Source organism: Rhinolophus sinicus, linkage group LG10, assembly GCF_036562045.2.
Source record: "Rhinolophus sinicus isolate RSC01 linkage group LG10, ASM3656204v1, whole genome shotgun sequence".
NCBI classification, from domain to species: domain Eukaryota; kingdom Metazoa; phylum Chordata; class Mammalia; order Chiroptera; family Rhinolophidae; genus Rhinolophus; species Rhinolophus sinicus.
Window position 1 is genome coordinate 78,672,146 of NC_133759.1, and position 21,406 is coordinate 78,693,551.

At 43.7% G+C, this 21,406-nt stretch overlaps 1 protein-coding gene and 1 pseudogene across 4 annotated transcripts in view; both read right to left on the bottom strand.

The window, feature by feature from the left end:
* TRPC7 (transient receptor potential cation channel subfamily C member 7) overlaps window positions 1–21,406 on the bottom strand; it is a 127,065-nt gene that overhangs the window by 82,253 nt on the left and 23,406 nt on the right. For 3 of the 4 annotated variants that reach the window (XM_074313552.1, XM_074313551.1, XM_019740210.2), the window contains exon 3: window positions 629–811. The exons of the other annotated variant lie outside the window; for it this stretch is intronic. In XM_074313552.1, the coding sequence (XP_074169653.1) occupies window positions 629–811 (183 nt within the window). The remainder of the gene's footprint in view (window positions 1–628; window positions 812–21,406) is intronic. 4 annotated transcript variants of the gene reach the window in all.
* LOC141567198 (small ribosomal subunit protein eS4-like) lies at window positions 2,948–7,695 on the bottom strand (annotated as a pseudogene).

Here is a 21,406-nt window from a genome sequence, read left to right on the forward strand (position 1 = left end):
CGCTGTGCATCTGAGAGCTACTGGGTGCTCGTATCCGTTAAAGACACCTTGAGGACAGTTGAGGGGGTGGGGTGAGCTTGCTCTTGTACAAGTCGCCCAAAGCTCCCTGCTGCGGACTTTCATAAGCCTTGGGAGTGACGTGCCTCTAAGCCTCCCAGAACCATAGATCCCACAAAGCCTCTCCACTAAAACGTTTTCTACATCATGAGTCCCCAGGCACACAGAAAAACCTCAATACACGCTGTTAAAAACCCTGAGTAATACGTTTCTCATGAAAACTTGGGAACTGGCCTGCTAGCTGATGGGCGCACTCACAGTGACCTGTGGCATTGCCCCTGCCCATGGTTTGGAGACTGAACGTCTCCCCTTTGGTTCTCAAGGCTCATAAGCCTGTTCATGGAATAACTGGCATGATCTCTCTCTTTCTCTCCTGCTAGGCTGGGGGTGAAGGGAAGTGGGGGTGAGAGGGGCTCTGAGCAGTCCTGACAGGCTGGCAGTTCCCTGTCGAGAGAGAAATTGGGTAATTGGTGGTGTCACCGTCACCTTGTGGGAACATAACATATGCATGAGCGCACAGCTAGGCCAGCAGCCCTGCAGCGGGGAGGCCAAGGGAGGTGGGGAAGCTTACCTTCTTGACTTCGTATTTAATGGCGAGTTTGATCCGGCTCAGACTCGGACGGTGGTGGTCGGACCAGACTTGGAAGTTCACATCACCATTTAAAATCGCTTCCACCTCTTCTGTGTCTCGGCACAGGTCCAGCACGCCCACCACAAAATCCTTGCATTGCATAGATAACTTCCTGTAATCGTTCTAACAGAACAAAGAGAAATCAGGGGTGTGTCACACTGAGCCCCACAGATGGGCTTGCCCAGCACAGCAGTGTCGCTCAGCAACTGTCCACCAAGTGTGACATTACAGAGAGCATTGGAACCAGGGGATGTGTGAATCCAGGTGACAGGACGGTGTCTCTTGACACGACCACCTAGAGGGTATCTTCTCTGAGCCAGGATTTGTCCACGTGTACTGCAAAGGCCGACTGCACCAGAGGCACCTGGGGTGCCTGCTAAAACTCTAGGTACTGGGCCTGGGTGCAGACTTACTGACTCAGAATTCCTGGAGATGAGGCCCAGAAATCTGTCTTTCAACCTTCCCTAAGTGATTCTGATGCGCCCAAGCCCATCCTGGGCTCTTTCAAAGCAGCAGTTCTCTGTGCCCAGTTCTGAGGGGGGAGTAATGAGGAAATGAACTGAACTTTTAGGGCTGGTGGAAATAACACTTCACTCATTTACCACCGATCTAGAATGGTGACTACACAGGAAGTTTACTGGAAAGATACAGCTGATATGCTAACACTGGAAAAAATGTACACAGGTGTGCTTTTCTTTTTATGTGCTGGCAAATTTGTTAATTTATACCAAGTGTAATTTAACCAAACGTAATTTAACCAAATGTAATTTAAATTAACAGGATTCTTTCTTACCACAATCCTTTTGTATGGCAAATCATGGCTCCTTAAATTACTTGCCTGTTGAACAGATATTTTTAGACCTTGACCTTTTTGTTTGTTTGTTTGTTTGTCTTTGTTTTTTTTTTTTTTTTTTTTTTTTTTTTAATGAGTTCCCTCTGGAATTCTCTCTTCTCTTCCCTAGGTGTGCCTTTCTGAATTATCTGTGAGAGGCTGACTTCCTTTCCTAGTGACATGCCGACTTCTCTCTCCCACAAACAGACCGCTTCAGGTCCAGATAATGATCCAAAATGTGGGGCAAAAGCGTGCTTCATGTCACCCTCATACCACTGTCCCCCCAAATATTTTCCCCTTGAAGCGTCCTTGTTGCTTTCTTAGTTGAAACAAGTCTGTTCAGAAAGGACACAAAAGACAAGTGTCACTTTCAGTGCCAATCAGTGTCAGCAGCCCTCAAGCTGGTAAATGGCATTTGGTAAATAGGAGAGCAGTTTTGCCTTTCCAGAACTTGGATTTCTCAGCAAATAAATGGAGCCTGGCAAACTGCAAAAGCTCAACCGTTCTTCTGAATTAATGATTCTTGTCTCCTCCTAGCACTGCTTCATCAGAATGTCACTGTGCATTAGAGAAAGAGGTAAGTCAATGTTTGTTTGCTAGGAAAAGGATCAAGAAAGTGTTTTCAGGCACGAGTGGCTGCCCGTTATATATATATTAGGGAGAAGAAGGGAAATGCTGGTTGGAAAAAAGGACTGCTCAGCTCAGGCAGATTGTCATGGAGAAAAATTCAGGGAAAATACTTGAAGTGTTCTAGGTTTCAGCACCTGGTGCAGAGGAGGGTGGTGACATGCAGAGCTGTGTTTTGTGTCCCTGCCTCCCTCCCTCCCTCATTGAGAGCTTACTATGTATGAGGCAATGAAAAATTGGCAATGAACGAGGCAGCTGTGGTCACTGAGTAGTGCGGGGGTAGAGGCGGCTAGGGGTCCACTCTCAGGATTGCACGAGTGGAGCGCTAAGTACACTTGCTCAGTGCTTGTCCCAGCTAAGATATTGTGAGAGCCCTGATGAGCCAGAGGTGGGAGGCTCAAGGGACACTGGGCTCAGTGGAATGGACAAGAAGGGTCGCCTTATCACATGGACCCATTCAACTCTGGCAAGCCCGCTGCTGCAGCTCAGCTCCCCTGAGTCTGGCCCCTATTCCGTAAAGTTTATTGTCTCTTTTTCAAGAACAAGGAATCTGCCTATTATTGCCCGTTCCTGGTAAAACGTGAACTTCCCAGTAGCTACACATGACCTCAGCTCTTGGTGGAAACTCCTGCCTAGAGCCGAATGCACGGATGGATGTGGTAAAGGAGTGGAAAGGGGTTAACCCAGCCCTTGGCCCAAGCCCCACATGCTGGGAGCAAGTCAGACTGAACTGCCTCAGAGCCTCTGCACATTTCTGGCTTCAGCAAGTTAGGATACAAGGTACCATTTCCTGGAGATGTTCACTTCCCTGGGCTGTCAGCTAGCCTGGCCGTAAGACGGGGAGACACACCAGAGCGAGCACTTAGGTTTTGCCTTGTGCATCAGACACTCAGGCTGGAAGGCAACAAGCCTGGTGTCTGCAGATGGCTGGAAGGGACAGAGGACCCTCCGTGTCTGCTAGGAACATGGAGATGACGTGGATGTGGAGAGCTGTAGATAGGAGGGTCATGGCATGGCCCCAGCTTCCCAGAGAGCCTAGGTGACCATCTCTGGGGAATTGTGATGATGATTTCCTGGGTCAGCTTGAGCTCAGTGAGACGTCCAAGCCGTACTCCTCAACTTTAGTTGAGACACACACGCAAGACTTCACAGGTGCCCTTTTAAAAATAATATTCCTGCACACTGAAGTCTGCCAGTCCCAACAGGTGACAGATGTTTTACCTGCTCATCTCACTCAATCTTGTGAAAACCTCATGATGGAAGGACTACTAGCATTTCCAACTTATAAGTGGGGAAGCTGAACTCAGAGACAAACTAAGAGAATGAATCTACTTCTCCTTGTGCAGTAGTCCCCTTATCTGCAGGGGGTACGTTCCAACACACACCCAATGCAAACTGATAGTACTGAACCCTACATATACTGTTCTTTCTATACATATATACCTTTATTAAGGTTTAATTGATAAATTAGGCACAGTAAGAGATTAACAACAACAAAAATAGAACAATTATACTGTAGTGACAATTATGTGCATGTGGCATTATTAAGTAAAGTAGGGGTCTTTTATACAAGCGCCGTGATGCCATGATAATTGATTTGGTAACAGACGGTGGTGCTAAGTGGCTGACAGGTACGTAGCTGCACAGCACGGAGGCTTTGGACACCGGGATGATTCATGTGCGGGATGGGCTGGAGCGGGATGGCACAAGGGTTCAACACACTACTCAGAACAGTGTGCAATTTAAAACCCATGAATTGTTTATTTCTGGAATTTTCCATTTAAGATTTTGGACTGTGGTTGACTGCATGTAACTACGGAGAGTGAAACTGCCGATAAGGGAGACCACTGTCTCAGTAACTTACGCATCTCGGGGTCACGCTCTCACCTTCCCTGAAGAGTTTAGCTCCTGTTTCACCATCACTCTCCCAATATTACTGCTGTTATTATTTTTGGTGGTTTCAGTATCTGGGAAGATGACCCTCCCGTTAGCCGGCTTTGTCATTTCCTTCACAGCATCTTTTCCAGTGACCTCATTGGGGACTCTAACTCTGCCACTCATTCTCTTAATTATTCCCAATGTATCCCTGATCCTAACTTCAAGTCTCCCTCTCTGCTCACCACCTCCTACGTGTCCAGTTCATTCCCTCTGGGACCCCAACTCGAGCCATCCTTTGATTCCCCCAGACTTACAAACCATTGACCATACCACCTTTTCACTGGTTTTCATCCCTCTTAGGTTCCTCCTCGCAGAGCTTACAGTTCACGGGCAATCATTATAATCATCCCTGCACATATTATCAGTTGTCTTGCCCCCATCTTATCTCGTCGTCCTCACTGGATAAAAGCCTGACCTCGCTTGAGTCTAATTCCCCGCTGCTCTGCTGCTGCCTCTGCAATGCAAGTATGTCTGGAGCGCGCTCGGCTCTCAGCCCCCTACCTCAAGTAGGCCTCAGTGCCTTGGGCAGTTCCCCCCCCCCCAAACCAGTGTTTCCTACCTTTCCCTCTCCTCAGTCTTCTGACACCCCCTCCCCTCCTACCTCCCAGGTAAGGGCCTTGGAAAATAGAAGTCATCCGAGGAGCATGTGTCCTACCTTCATGCATCTGTGCTCATGGACTGTTTTTCTTTCCAGTGGATGAACTGCCCAACTCCTGTCTAAGGCAGCTCCTCCACTGTGTGCTGCATATCAGGCCTTGTGCCTACTCGTGGCCACGGCTGCTGACTCACTGTGCAAACATGCTGCTGCTCTTTGATCTTCATATGGGATTTCTCATGACCCTACTTCCCTCTCCAATCACTACTCCTGAATGCGTGCTCTACACTCAGCCTTTGCAGTGCCCTCCTTGTACTCTTATCCCGTTTAATAAGGCGTTCACACCTATACCACGGCCTCCACGGACACGGTACTTATCAAAGTCACAAGTGACTTTCATGTTGCTAAATGGTCTGGTTGGGTCCCAGTCCTCACCTTACGTGACCTGTGCTTTGACAGAGCTGATCATGTCCTCCTCCTCAATACAAATCCTTCAGTTGGCTTCCAGCATAACATACGCTTCTATGACTTTTCTTCCAGAACGACTACTGTTTGCATTTGTTATTGATTCATTCTTACATCCCTGATGTGTTAATTTCGGCATGCCCCAAAGATGTGCCCAGTCCTTTGAATTCTTCTTTTGTCTATTTACACTCACTGCCTTGGTGATGATCTTATCTAAAGTCATAAGTACCATCCATATGCTGATGACTCCCAAATTTATATCTTCAGCCCAGTGTTTTCTCCCGAACTTGACTCATATATATCTAATTGCCAACTTGATATTTCCATTTGGATGCTAAATTGGCATTTCAAACTTAACAAAACTAACTCTGGATCTAGTCTTCTCCTGCTTACTTGGTCAACCCACCCTTTCAATTGTTCAGGATGAAAAATATTGGATTTATCCTTGATTCTTCTCTTCCTCTCACACCTGACATGTAATTCAATCGCATATCCTGCCAGCTGTACCTTCCAAATATATGTGTATATGTATATGTATATGTAGATCTAGATGCAAAATCTGATCTCTTTTCACCAATTCTGCTATTTCTACCTTGGTCCAAACCATTGTCATCTCTTGCTTGGACTAATCCGAGAGACTCCTGCCTGGTCTCCCTGATCCAGTCCTGGTCCTCCATACTGATCCTCCTCCCACATCAGCTGGAGGGATACTTAGGAAAAGAAAAGGATCATGGCACTGATCTGCTTAAACCCTCCAGGGCTCCCTATCCACTCAAAGTAGAGTTACTATACTGTCCCCTAAGGACATATATTATCAAGCCTCTCCATTCTCTCCCTGGTATTATTTCTTATGGTTCTCTCCCTCCCTCAGTCTATTCCAGCCACTCTGACCATCCCCTTGCTATTCTTCAAACACACTTGGCATGGACCACATCTTTGTACTGGTTATTCTCTTTGCTTGGAAAGCTCTTTTCCCAGGTATCTGCATGAACAACTTTCTCAGTTCCTTCAAGTCTTTGCTCAAATGTCACTGTCTCAGAAGCCTTCCTTGACTGTCTTTAAAAAAAATGTAACCCTTCTCCATTTGTCATCACCCCTTCCTGCCTTTTTTTTTTGGATTTTTTTTCGTAGTACTTACGACCATACAGCATATGTTTTACTTTTTTATTTATTGTCCCTGTCCTCCACTAAAATGTAAGCTTGAGGGCAGTAATCTTTCCTGTTTTGTTCACAAATATCTCACTGAAGCCCAGAACATTTCCTGGAACAAGCAAATACTTGTTGAATCAATTGGAGCAGTGTACTTGTCTAAGATGACATAGTACTAAGTGGTAGAGCCCAGATTTAAAACAGGTTGGTTGGTCTGACTTCCCGCCCCCTCTCTTCCCTCTCGCCATGTTGCCTCTTGCTGAGGAGCGTGCTCCCTTCTAGTTAGCACACTGTAAAAACTAGAGGCTTAATTGAGGCCGACTCTTAACCTAACTTGGGGAAATAAAGGGTGGGCAGCGGTACGCATATTTGATCCCCAACAGACTCTAGTGTAGTGGGTGAGCGCACAGGTTTTAAAGTCAGAAAGACCTGGCATTTGAACGCCAGTTTTGCTACTTGTCAGCTGTGGGAAACTGAGCAAGCCATTAACTCTTCAGCTGCTCAGTTTTTAATCTGTAATACTACACACATCACACAATCATTGAGAGAATCAGTGCTACAACAGTGTAAAATGCTTAGTATAGTTAACAGTAAAGAACAGAAATAACAAAATAAATGAAAACCGAAGTAAATGAACATTGATAATAGAAATAAAGCTTATAAATGGTAATTGTTATTACCTCATTTTGACCATTGATTTCAAACTCTTGACCTCTTGCTCTGTGTTTTTTAATTACTGGAGTGGGAGCAAGACTGGCCTGTGGGGAGGAGGATGCAGAACACTGGAGAACCCACAAAACTGTGCTCTGAATCATTCCCTTCTCCTCATCTCTGGTGACTGCACCAGTCCTTCCCAGGGTAGCACCCCCGGTCACCATGCACAGGTTACCAGTGTTGAACTTGGTGTAATCTGTGATCTTGCCAGTCCCCAGATCAGTCTGAATGTTGTTCACCTTGATGAGATCAGGGTAATGGATAGTGTCAGCACTACGGCTCACCAGATGAGGGATTTCTTTTGTGCCCGTAAAGATCTTTCTCATTTCGCACAACTTTCATTTGGCTTCTTTAGGAGTAATACAAGGAACAGCAAAGAACCCTTGGTGTCGTAATCAGACAGACGTTCTCTCTAGTCCTGTCAATGCTGATGACCTTTGTAAAACCAGCAGTGTAGGTTGTATCAGTGTGGACTTTGCCGTCCGTCTCAGTGAACTGCTATACTCGTAGGTAGCTCTTTACTTAATCTCCTATTAGGGCCTACTCGAGTCTGTTCTTAAAGAAAGTGACAAGGGGAGCCATTCTTAGCTTGTGGGTACTGGGGAATGGGAGAGTAAGCACACCAGTCGGTTTGTCCAGATTCAGTGCTTTGAAGCTGCTACACGCTACACTGTTTCTTGGGACCATGAGCTGGGGCTGTGCTGGGCATGGAACCAAGAGGCCCTAGAGTTTTGCCTTTTCCAAAATGTCATACTAATGAACTTACATATTATAGAACTTTTTGAGACTGGCTTCTTGCACGCAGTATATTTCCTTCAAGATTCATCCATGTCGTTGCATGTATCAGTTAATTTCTTTTTATTTCACATCGGATGCATGCATGTCTCAGTTTGTTTATACATTAACTCATTGAGGGACATTTGGTTCCCAGTTTTTAGCAATTGAGTAAAGCTTCTATAAACTTTTATGTGAATGTTCTTTAGGGTAAATATCTAGGAGTGGGATTGCTGAGTATATGGTAAGTGTATGTTTAACTTTATGAGAGACTGCCAATCTGTTTCTGGAATGGTTGTACCGTTTTGCATTACTACCAACAAATTATGAGAGTTCTGGCTGCTCCATATTCTTGCCGGTACTTGGTATGGTCAGTTTATTTTCAGTGTGGTGGTATCTCCTTGTGGTTTTAATTTGCATTCCCTAATGCTTAATGATGTTGAGCATCTTTCTGTGTGTTTATTTGCCATCTTTGTATCTTTAATGAAGTGTCTCTGTTCAAATCCTTTGTCCATTTTTGAAAAAAATTGAGTTTATTTTCTTATTGAGTTTTGAAAGTTCTTATATATATTCTGGATATAATTTCTCTTAAGAGAGAGGGTTTGTACAAGTGTTGACGAGGATGTAGCGAAAAGGGTGCCCTTGTACCCTTTTGTGTTGATGGGACAGTAAATTGGAAAGGCACTATGGAAAACAGTGTGGAGGTTCCTCAAAAAATTAAAAATAGAACTATCATATGACCCAGTGATCCCAATTTAGGCTATTCATTCAAAGAAATCCAAAATGCTAATTTGAAAAGGCATATGCACCCCTCTTTTCATGGCAGCACCATTTACAATAGCTGAAATATGTAAGCAACCAGAGTGTCCGTTAATAGACAAATGGATAAAGAAGAGGTGGTACATATATACAATGTAACATTACTCAGCCATAAAAAGAATGAAATCTTGCCATTTGCAGCAACATGGATGGACCTAGAGGGTATTATACTGAGTGAAATAAGTCAGACAGAGAAAGACAAATACCATATGATTTCACTTATATGTGGAATCTGAAAAACAAAATAAATGAACAAACAAAACAGAAACTCATAGATACAGATAAACATTTTGATGGTTTCCAGATAGGAGGGGGCTTGAGGGATGGGTGAAAAAGGGGGAGGGATTAAGAAGTACAAATTGCTAGTTATAAAAATAGTAATAGGGATGTAAATTACAGCATAGGGAATATAGTCAATAATATTGTAGTAACTATGTTTGGTGTCAGATGGGTACTAGACTTACCAGGGTGATCATTTTGTAAGTTATATAAATGTCTAATCACTATGTTGTACACCTGAAACTAATATAATATTGTATCTCAACTATAATTGAAAAATTTAAAAAAGATAGGATTTATAAATATTTTCTCTCAGTATGACTTATTTTCATTTTCTTAACAGTATCTTTCAAATAATAGAAATTTTAAATTTTGGTGACGTCAGTTTATCATTTTTTTTTTCTTTTACAATTGTGTTTGGTGTCACAGGTAAGAAATCTTTTCTTAAGACAAAGTCATAAATATTTTTTTCTCCTAAGTTCTCCTCTAGAAGTTTTATAGTTTAGGTTTTATATTTAGGTCTATGAACATTTTTGTTAACTTTCTTACAAGGTATGAAGTATAGGTCAAAGTTCCTCTTATTGCATGTGGATGTTCATATGTTTTGGCCTCATTTGTTGAAATATACTTTTCCATTGAGTTGCTTTTGTACATCTGTAAAAAATTGTTGACATATTTGTATAGGTTTGTTTCTGTGCTCTCTATTCTGTTTCCTTGATCTAGGTATCTATTATTTCACTAGTTCCCACTATCTTTATTTTTGTAGTTTGAATATTAAGTCTTAAAGTGAGGTACTTTGAGTCCTCCAACTTTGCCATTCCCTTCAAATTGTTTTGGCTGTTCTCATTTCTCTCTCTCTCTCTCTCTCTCTCTCTCTCTCTCTCTCTCTCTCTCTGTGTATATGTATATACACACACACAAACCCATGTACATACACACACACATACATATGCTTGTTCATATCTACAAGAAATTCTGCTGGTATTTTCATTGGAATTGTTTAGGGAGAACAGACATCTTGACACTTGAGTCCTCCAAACCATGAACATGGTATATCTCTCAATTATTTTGGTCTTTCTTGATTTCCTTCATTGGTGTTTTACAGCTTTCAACTTACAGATTCTACATGTGTTTTATAAGACTTATATCTAAGTATTTAATTTTTCAGTTGTTGGAAATACTTTTTTAAATGTTTGGTTTCGAATTTTCTTACTGTATGTAGAAATATGATTGATTTTTGTATGTTGACCTTATATCCTGTGACCTGGCTAAAGTCACTTACTGGTGCTTTGTAGATTCCTTGGAATTTTCTGTATAGACAAACATGTCTGCAAATATGAATTTACTCTTGAATGTACAGTTAGCTTAGATACATTTTTTAATATGACAAAAAATGGTCAACAACATGCTTTTATATTGGTTTGAAGATTCACAAAGCATTATTTTTAGGAACAATATTTCAACAAATTTTTGACAGCTTTCAACCCAAGCTTATTGGCTCAGAACTTCTTATTTTTGGTCAATGTATTGAACAGTTTTTGAATATTCATCCACCATTTTTTTCTTAGCTCTACTCAACAACAGATATTGACAGAAAGTCTTTGGTTTTCAATTGGTCCAGAATTTCTTCCTTTTTTTTTGGTCCATAAAGTTTCACAAACTCAGTTATTATTGAGATGAATCTCTGGCTACAACACAGAGCACAAACCAAAACCATTTAACATGTTATGTTGCTATTTTGAATTTTTTGTGCTGATGCTATTGCTTTGACAACACTAATTTCAGGAAATTATTAGTTTGTTTGACTTTGGTTAAAATCCCTAACTCTCAAATATTTTCAAAGCTACTGACAAACTTAAATAAAAAAAGAGAGAGAAGCTTATTACTCTCTTTGGTCAAAAGTTAAATTAATTTTTCAGATTGATGCTGTGGAGACACCCACACAACACAGGATAATTAACCCTCATTTCTCAATGGAGACCTTAGCAATTAGATTCAAAAAGAGTGTGGGCTTCAAATCCACTCCCCTCTTTCCTCCCTCCTGAGACCCAGTTATAGAGAAGGAATGTTTATTGAAACCTTCAACTGAAATACAAATGGAGATAAATTAAGTGTGCATACTGTAAACCTGTTTTCTGCTTTTGACATTTAGGCTGAATTTGTTTAAGAAATGATTACAGTAACAGTTTACAATGAAAGTGTTCTAAGCATTTTAGTATTTCATTAAATGGTCACAGTTACCCTATAAACCTGATAGTTTGTTATTCCCAAATAATACGACTGAGAATTGACCATTGGATTTAACAGCTTGGAGGTAATTGGTCACCTTGATGGGAACACTTTTGGGAGAGTAGAGGGCATGACTGGTGAGGATTAAAGAATGAGAAGAAGAGAGAAGAACTGGAGCCAGCTATATAAACATCTCTTTTGAGGAATTTTATTGCAAAGGAGGGTAGAGAAATGGTTAAGTAGCTGATTGGAGAAGTACGAATAAGAGAAGCTTCCTTTTTTTCCTTCTCCTGCCCCTCTGTCCCTCCTCCTGATGGGAGAAACCATACTATTTTGTATGTTGATGGGAGTTTTTATAGTAGATTAATATCTAGTAGATTAATCTAGTAGATTAATATCATCCACTGATATCAACATTGTATATGATATCAGTGGATGGTATTAATTCAGTAGTTCAATAACATAGTGTTATTTCAGATGATTGGATGTAGTGTATATGTGGAGAAATGAATTTAGATAGAATCACGTATGGTTATAGTAGGAGGAAGGTCAAGTAGGAGGGTGAGGATGCTAGTGAGTGTATGCATTGGTGGTGAGAATCTATAACATTTTTTTTCTATTGTTTCAGTTATTTTTTCATTGAAATAGGAAGAAAAATTATCAGCTGAGAGTAAGAATTGGGAAGGATGTGATGGAAGATTGAGGAGAGGAGGTCTGAGAGAGTTTTTTAGGAGAATTTAAGAGAGAATGGATTCGGAAGACAGGATACGATTGCTGGTGAACAATAAGAGCCCATTTGAAGTTCATGGTCAGAAATTTAAAATGAGAGTAGCTAATGTAGTTGATGTTTTCAAACTACTTCCACCTCCCTGGATGCTAGTGTGGAGTAGGTAAAGATTTAGATTTTACCAGAATTGTATTTTTGCCAAAGAATACAACAAATCATGAGAGGGGCAGAGGAATTGAGGGGTATGTGATGGAGATTATAATGACAGTCCATGGAATTCAGGCTGGTGTGGAGGGAGACTGGGCTTCCCGGGGAGAAGGAAAGTGGGGAAGGTAGTTAGAAAAACAAGACCCAACTCTATGTTGTCTACAAGAAACCCACAGTCAATATGAAGTTGCAGTTTCTTACAAAACTAAATACACTCTTACTATATGTTCCAGCACCCGTGCTCCTTGGTATTTACCCAAAGGAGTCAAACACTGTGTCCACACAAAAACCTGTACATGTATGTTTATAGCAGCTTTATTCATAATTGCCAAAACTTGGAAGCAACCAAGAGGTCCTTCAGTAGGTGATGGATAAACAAACTGGTCCATCCAGACAGTGGAATATTATTCAGTGCTAACAAGAAATGAGCTATCAAGCCATGAAAATACATGGAGGAAGCTTTAATGCATATTACTAAGTGAAAAAAGCCAATCTGAAAAGGCTACATACTGTATGATTTCAACTATATGATATTCTTGAAAAGATAAAACTATGGAGATAGTAAGAAGATCAGAGGTTTCCAGGAGTTAGTGGGGAGGGAGGGATGAATAGGTAGAGCACGGGATTTTTAGGGCAATGAAACTATGATACTGTAATGATGGATACATGTCATTATGCATTTGTTCAAACCCATGTACGACACCAAGAATGAGCCCTAATATAAACTATGAACTCTGAGTGATTGGGTCAATGTAGGTTCATCAGTTATAATAAATGTACCACTCTGTGGGGGGAGGTTTATAATGGGGGAGGCTGTGCATCGGTGTGGTGGGCAGGGCGTACGTGGAACGCTGTACCTTCTGCTCAATATTGGTGTGAACCTAAAACTGCTCTGAAAATAAAGTCTATTAAAAAAAGATGATTAGATTAGTGAGTTGGAGGGTCTGGGGGCAGGCAAGAGGGACAGAGTTGGGATATTAGAGGGAGATAGAAACTTTGAGCAAGTAGAGTGTGAGGTATGATGCTCAGGATTATGGAGAGTTTGCATTTACTGATCATGATGGGTGTAGGCTCCTGGTGACTGGAGTGAGGTCGCAAGAGGAGATGGGTTCATTGAGAGGATGGTCTGTATATATGTTCAAGTGCCAAGAATTGAAACAGCAGCGGCTGAAACCACGGAGAACTGACAGTGACCCATTGTTGCAGGCTGCAGTGATGAGGATTGATTATAACCTGATGAAATATGATTCAGAGCTGAATATTCTTAGGGAGGAGAGAAGGAGACAGGTCTGGTCTAGAGAACAGCAAGACCCCCGGGCCCAGTGGTATGAAAGGCTGTGGGAGCAAAAGCAGCCCCACATGAGAGGGCTGCTGGGGGAGTGCGTCTTCGGGGAGGCAGTCTTTAGAAGGAGCAAAAAGGTGCTGCATCTCCAAGAGGGGCAATGACGGGTGACCTTACTGATGAGGAACTGTGGCTTCCAGATGGTGAAGTGGGAGGGTGTCTGGGGTGGAGGAAGGGGTGGGGTTATGAGGATGGAGTGGGGACATGAGGAGTCTGTGGAGAATCAATTGTCCATTCTGAGTGGTGACCTGGGAGACAGTGGCAAAGATGTACAGTGGCATTAAAACAGTTAAATTATCGCGAGAAGTCAATGAGGCCAAGTAGGTGAGGTGCATGGCACTTAGGTCACGCTCAGGACCTTTTAGCTAAGAAAGGAAAGCCCCCTCCCTGGCCCTCCAGCACCCCTGTCTGCATGGCCCCCACTCAGTCGGCGGATGAGAAACTGGAATGCTAAGATTTAACACACATGGCTGAGTCCTTATTAATCGTAACTGGAATCACTGAAATAATTAGTGGATGTCAAATGCAGGGTAAGGACCTGAGTCTGGCGCTGGTTATTGTAGATGGAAATTGAAAAGCTTCAATCCCTGTTTTAGCTTTCATGCACACACTTAATTGTTTCATTAACCTTCACCATATCAGTAAGCCCATACTCCGAAGGATCATAAAAGGCAAATCCCCCTCAGCATTTAATCTCCAATTAGGAAGGCAGATCCAAGGGAGGTGATTCAAGTTCAGCACATGGGTCAGGTAGCCAGCATTTCTCGTCTTGGCTTTCCCAGGGGGACCGAGACAGCCTCAGAATCCAGGGTTCTTCCCCAGGGTGGGTGGATAGGGCTGGCTCCCTGCTCCAGTGACCCTCTCAAAGGCCGACTCTGTTCTGCCATTGGTCGCCCACTGCCTCCTGGAGTTTATATTTGCTCTCTGCAGGACGCCTTTATTCATCCCAAGCTTACTCCCTGCATTTCCCAGCGGGGTCTCTGTGTTCTAAGTGTTTCAAGATTTGAGAAAGATGATTGTATGTGAGCCATTGGTGATCTTAGAATTTTTCAGCACAGGCCTGGTCAGTCTTCACATGAGAACGATGACTGGGGGGTTAGTGCTTGGGTTCTAGAATCAGAGTGTCTGGGTTCAAATCCCAGCTCTGCTGCATACCGGCTGTGTGATTTTGAGCATATGACTTAATGTCTCTGTGCTCTAATCTGTATAATGGGATGATAATGCTATTTACAGGGTTGTTGCAAGGAGTACAGTAAATAAGATAATCCATTTCAATTGCTTAATAGTATGTGACAAGTATTAGCCAGTATTATGATACCCGTGGCTTACAGGTTAGCATAGGGTATAAACGTGGCAAATGTCTCACTTTTGAGGTGTGGCTCTTCAAGTGCCGTTTGTAACAAAGCTGACTCAGCCCTGGCTCCATTCAGTTCCACAGCTTCCCCCAACCCCAACCCCGCCCCCATGGCAGTCCTCGGGTAGAAGCACAGCAGAGCAGAGCTTGGCGCAGAGTCCTTGGTGATTGACAGCGCAGGTGCGGGCCCCTGGGTGCAGAGCCTGACTCTGCAGGTGACTCTGCAGTCCTTTCTTAGCCAGGTGGTGTTGACAGTGTTCTGTTGATACTGTGGTTTCCAACTCGATTTTTGGTTTCTTCATTGGCAGCTCCTGACACTGTAAGGGGCTCCTTAATCCATCACCATGACATTGTAAAGTCCTAGAAGTAATGATTTACTTTACTTGTTGGCTTTACTTGTTGGCTTTGTAACGAGGCCCCTCTGAGGGACTCAGAGGCTTGCCTGAGGGTAGAGGCTGTCTCTCAAGGAAACAGATGAGCAACTCAAGCAAGAGCTTATCCACTAGCCAGCAGGTATATTTGAGCACCCACTGTGTGCCCGGCACTGGGGTACAGACCTAAATAAGACAGCCTTTGCCCTTGAAGACTTCAGGATCTTTCTAGAAAGAACGACAAGTAACCAGGTAAGGCCCACAAGGTGACATAAGTGCCTTGGGACATGCCAGCCAGCTACCGGTAGGAGGGACTTTCGAGAGGAAGCAGAGTCTAAACTGAGACCTGAGGATGAATGAAGCTGGCGGGTGTGTGTGTGTGTGTGTGTGTGTGTGTGTGTGTGTGTGTAAGTGTAACAGGAAATGGACACTCCAGAAGAGGGACTGGCGAGTACAAAGGCCCAGAGGGGAGAGAACCTTGGCCAAGGTGTGGATTGGGACAGTTACTAGCTGCTTTCACTGTAGCATGGTTCTGTGCACAGGTTATGTGCAGTGTGTTTTACATAATTTCTCACGGTTAAACAAACATGGATGTGCTTGTGCATCCAGAGAGGAATTCAGGCACTCTCTGCACATCCTTATCCAGACTGAAGATTCTGCCTGCTTCTCTCTTGCTGGGCTCCCAGAAGAGCCTCTCCTCAGCTTTCTGCTTTTTCTGCCGGTGGTTCCAGCAGACTGAAGGCAGGTCTGCCTGTGTGAGCCTTGCCCCATCCCCTTTCCCCACAGCTTGGCCTCCCCGGGAGGCTTGGGGATTCCCTTCCCCCTCTCTGAACACTGTTCTCATTTTATCCCTCCACCCCCCACCCCTGTTTATCTGCGTCTATCTCTCCTTCTCTCTCTCTCACATACATGACTCTCTCAGCCATAGGTCAGTGCGAGTCAGTGAAGATAAGGCAGGCACGGCCGCTGTCCTCAGGGAGCTGACAGACCAGAGGGAAAGACAGACAGTGACGGTCCCGTGACACAGTGTGATGAGGATTTCTCCTTTTTGTGCAAATTAGACCTGAGTTTCTTTCCACCCGGTCTCATAGTAATTCCTTAGAAAACATTGTCTTCCAGACAAACCCAGCTGGTAAGCAGTAGAAATAGTATGAGCCTGTTAGCACAAAAGCTTGAGTGCTTTCCAGTAATCCATCCTTAAAAAGGTGTTCCCCTCAGTTCAGCAGGGGCTTACTGAGCCTCCTGTGTTCAAGAAGCTGTGCCCAGCACTGGAGACGCAAGGAGGAGTGATGTGGTCACCGCTCACCCACGGGGAGACCCACCACCCGGTTATTGCAGTATCTGGCGGTGCCAGTCATTCATTTAACACACACCCATTGAGTACCCACTGCGTTCCAGCCACTGTGCTAAATCTTTGCGTTATGGCTATAAGCAAAACAGACAGAGTCCTGCCTTCTTGGGACTTATGTTTTACTGGGGTGTGGGGACTGCAAATCGCTGTCTTAGATAGATGCTTAGGTGGGAACTCTCTGTGGAAGCGGCTTTGGATAGAGAGTTGAAGTTGGTGAAAGAGGGAGCTGTGTAGATTTATGAGGAAAGAGGGTCTGGACACAGGGTCACCAGTGCAAAGAAGGAGACGAGTACAAAGCCAGAAGAAGGAGACTGTCGGGTGTTTTCGAGGGATGGGGACAAAGTGGGTGATCAGGACAACAGGAAGAGAGGAGGGCAGAGGAACAGCAGGGCACAGATGGCCAAAGCCCTGACAGGCACTTGTCAGGACAGTGGCTTTTACTCTGGTGAGATGGGGAGTCATTGATGGGTTTCAAGAAGTGGAGTGAACATGATCGGATGCTTGAAGAGGATCACTCGCTGTGGGATGGGATAAATTGTAAGGGGCAAGAGCAGAAGCAGGAAGACCAATTAAAAGGCTGTTGCAGTTACCCAGGGGAGAGGTGAAGGTGGCCTGGATGAGAAAGGTAATAGGGAGCGAGAGGTGTCGGATTCTGGGTACCTTTGACAGATAGAGCCAAGAAGATTTGTTGACGAATTAGATTTGGGGGTGGGGGGGAGGGAGGGAGGGAGGGAGAGAGAGAGAGAGAGAGAGAGAGAGAGAGAGAGAGAATATGACTGAGGTTTTTGGCCTGAGCCACTAGGAAGATAGTTGCCATCTGTGAGATGAGCCCTGTGTTAAATTAGCTCATGGTTTACCAGATATTTCCTCCCTCCTGGTCTCCATGAGGCCTGTATATTTCCTTCCCCATTGATGTTGAGCTTGGCCATGGGACTTGCTTTAACCTATGAAATGACAATGTGTGACCTCTAAACCTAGGTCTTAATAAGAGGCATCGTGCATTTTCCCTTGGCCGTCTGGGAGCTCTGACTTTTCCCAAGAGAAGAATGTGCTGTAGGTTACCACTGCCTATTTGTAGAGCGGCCTCCACCCATGACCCACAGACTTCTGAACATGATAATAAATGACGTGTAGACTGTTGACTTTGGGGTGGTTTGTTACACAACATTATTGTGGCAATCACTGGCTGATAAAGGAACAGAGGTAGGTGCAGTGCTTTGGGACATCGACATGAAAGGCCGGCTCTTAGTCCTGTCTGGGTATTCAGGAGATAAATTGTTGCTGAGTCTTGGAGGGTAAATCAGAGTTACCTAGTTCAAGAGGTGGAGGAAGGGCATTCCAAGCTGGGTCATAGCACAAGCCAAGGCATTGGGGCCAAAAAGCATGCTAGATGAATGAATATACAGGGACCTGTGCAAGAAAAGGCTGAGGGTGGCAGAAGACGACGAGTCTGGAGTAGACAGGAGCTGGGTCATGGAGGGCTTTGTATTCCCTGATGAGGAGCTTAGACTTTGTTCCATTGGCAGAAGGGAGCCATCAAAACTTTTTCAAGTGGGAGAATGGCATGGTCTGAGGTGCACATTGGCGGGCAGCCTCAATGTTGGGGAATGTTGTGGCCTGGAGGTAGCATCAGGGTGGGAGCTGATCAAGTGGAATGGTGGTAAGGATGCGGGGATGGAAATGGATTGGGGAAACATTTACATTTTAATTCCAGAGAGAAAGTGAGAGCTCAATATGTGGCCTGCTTGGGACATCAAACACAGGCAGGAAATTCCCTGACATGTTAACATCTGATGGGATTACAGATAATGTTTCTTTTTATACACACATTCCTTTTCTACACTAATTGTGCATTACCAGTATAATCAGAAAAGAATGTTGAGTGTGTTACGGCGTTTAAACCTGCTTGTTTTCCTTTGGACCAAATTGTAATGAACCTTTAAATCTCAGTGTTGGAGAGGGGTAATCACCCTTGGCGCTGTCTTGGCCAGGGCTACAGTTTTCTCTACTTCTTATCTAATAACTTTGTTTGTTTGTTTTCAAATATCAAATTAAAGGAAGATCCCAAAAGAGGTTCAGAGCAAATGTGGCCCATGCATCTTATTTGTACTGACTGTATATTGTGAAAACATTTCAGAGAAACACTAATTTAGAATTGGCATCGCCAGATAACATAGCCTTCTGGAGGATTATGTCATGACTCACCTCATTATGCATTCAGAATAGTAAACGCTCATAAGACTTGTTTTGAAGAGTAATTATAGCACAGCATATGTATAGAAGTAATTTTTAAAAATTTGCTTGCGATTGCTGAAAACGCTATTAGTTAAGAGAGGCTAATAACTAGATGACAAAGTAGCAATTGAAAAAATGTAGAGCCTTGCCAATTATACAACAAACACCAAAGTTAGGAACGTCAGTACAGCAGCCCCCCTTACCCATGGGGAATAAGTTCCAAGACCCCCAGTGGGTGCCTGACACTGCAGACAGTACCAAACCCTATATATACTACATTTTTTCCTGTACATACATACATACATACATACATACATACATACATACATACATGCATAGCTATGGTAAAGTTTAGTTTATAAATTAGACACAGATTAACAATAACTAATAATAAAATAGAACTATTATAACAATATACTGTAACAAAAGCTATGTGAATGTGGTCTCTCTCTCTCTCCCCCTCTCTCCCTCCCCCCCAATCTGATACCTGAGATGACTACCGAGTGTCTAATGGGCAGGCAGTGTACACAGTGGAAATACTGGACAAAGGGTTGATTCCCCTCCCAGGCGAGACAGAGTGGATGGCGTGACCTTTCATCACGCTACTCAGAATGGTGCTCAGTTTAAAACTTTTATGAATTGTTTATTTCTGGAATTTTCTGGTTAATAATTTTGGACCATGGTTGACCATGGGTAACTGTGGAAAGTCTTTGCTTCCTCTAAGCGCCCCCGCCCCTTCTCAAGATCAGCTCAAAGGTCACTCCAGGATGGCTTTCCTGATACCCTAGGGGAAATCCACTGTTTCATGCTTAGTTCCCCATAGTATGTTATTCTTAGCGTCCAATAGCTCTGTAGTTTTGACATTTTCATACTTAACTAATCAACGTGGTTCATTTGTATATGCCAGCCCAGGACACGCCACATTATAGGATTTAATAAATGTTGCATAAAACGACTAAATATATATATACTTTGATTCAATAATTTTATTTGTAGGAAGCTGAGGAGTGAAAAAGGCATGTTGCAGAGAATTGGTCAAGGAGGAGCGAGGGGGTATCCTTAGCTCTCAGAGCTGTCCTGGAGCCAAAGCTGACTGTTACAGACTCATTATACTGTGCATAGACAACTGCCGTGACTTTCTAAAAGTCACAGAAGACATGAGTAAAAGATGAGTAACTGATTGCATTTAAATAAGTTCAAATCTAATCAGGAAAATCAGATTCCATTTTTTTGCCTTAAATTGATTTATAACTGAACAACACTGAACATAACTGAACAACACTTGGAAGTAGGACTGACACCTATCTTGTAAATATGAAAAAAGAAGACTGAGGTTTGACATGCTTTTCTTTATCTCCACAGCGTCCCGTCACCTGTGTGCTGATGATTCCCAGGTTTTTACAAACTCCATCCCCAACCTGCATTCTAAGGCGCTGATTTAAATACTCAGTTGCCAAGTGGACATTTCAAACTCTGCATGCCCCAAACTGAACATGCGGGTCTTCCATCTAACACCCAAACCTGATCTTTCTGCTTTAGGAAATAGGGTCCCCATCCACTCAGCCTCCTGAGCTAGAAACCCTGGGCTCATCTTTGTCGTTGCCAGTTAGTTACCAAGGTCTGTGGATTCTGATCCAAAGAGTCTTTTCTGTCTGAGCCCAGCTCCCATACCCATAGTCACAATGTTCATTCAAGTCCTTAGAATTTCGTGTCTAGACTTTTGAATTAGCCTCCTGATTGTCCTGTTTGTAGACGACAGTTCCTTCTTCTACCCAGAGAGCAAACCATCATCCCCTGGGTTAAAAAGCCACAGGATAAAACGCAGACATCTTTATGATCACACCTCAACATGCCTCAGTAACATTAGCCCTGTTTCCACAAACCAAACCCCGCTCCCCTCCAGCTACACCTGTCCGTCAGGTACAGCGGCCCTTCCGTTCCTCTGCACATTCTTCTCCTCTGCCTATGCCTTTCCTTCTCTTCTCCTTTTGCCAAACTCCTACTCGTCCTTCAAGAACCATTTCCTCTTCCAGGAAGCCTTCTCTCACGTGACTAGCAGTTGGTTACTCTCCTCTCTGTGTTCTCAAAGCATTTCATTCCTACTCAGTCTCTCCTGCTACTTTGAGGGCAGAGCTGGGACTCACCCACACTTGTAGTCCTTGTACTTAGTACAGCATCTGGCCCACAGAAGCAAGACTACCCTTTGCTGAGAAATCATTTAACCGCTCTCAAACTGTTTCCTCATCTTTAAAATGGGAATAATCGCTTCTTAAACCTCAGCTTAGAAGTTGTTTATGAAAATGCTTAATAGAAATGAGAAATGGAAAGGACTAGAGAGGTGGGGACTCATTAAGGGATTCTTAGTTCAAGCACCTGGCTGTATGAATGAGGAAGATGAGCTTCAGAGCAGTGGGTGGCTGAGCCAAGGTCACACAGCCGGGCACGGGAGAGCCTGGGTCTCCTCCCTCAGTGCCTTTGCTTCTGCTGTGGGAGCCTCACCTGCCAGGGCCCCACCCAGCACTGCCCCAAAGGATCTTTATGATGCCATGTCACCTGTGCCATATGCTATGTCGTGGGGGCAGTGTGATCACAAGGCTCCAAGCTACTTGGCTTCCTCAGGTCACCTCTAACATCCGACGACTATGAGCACGCTCAGCAAATACTTGCTTTAGGCGAAAAATAGAGCGAACTGTGATTAAAATCTGGTTTT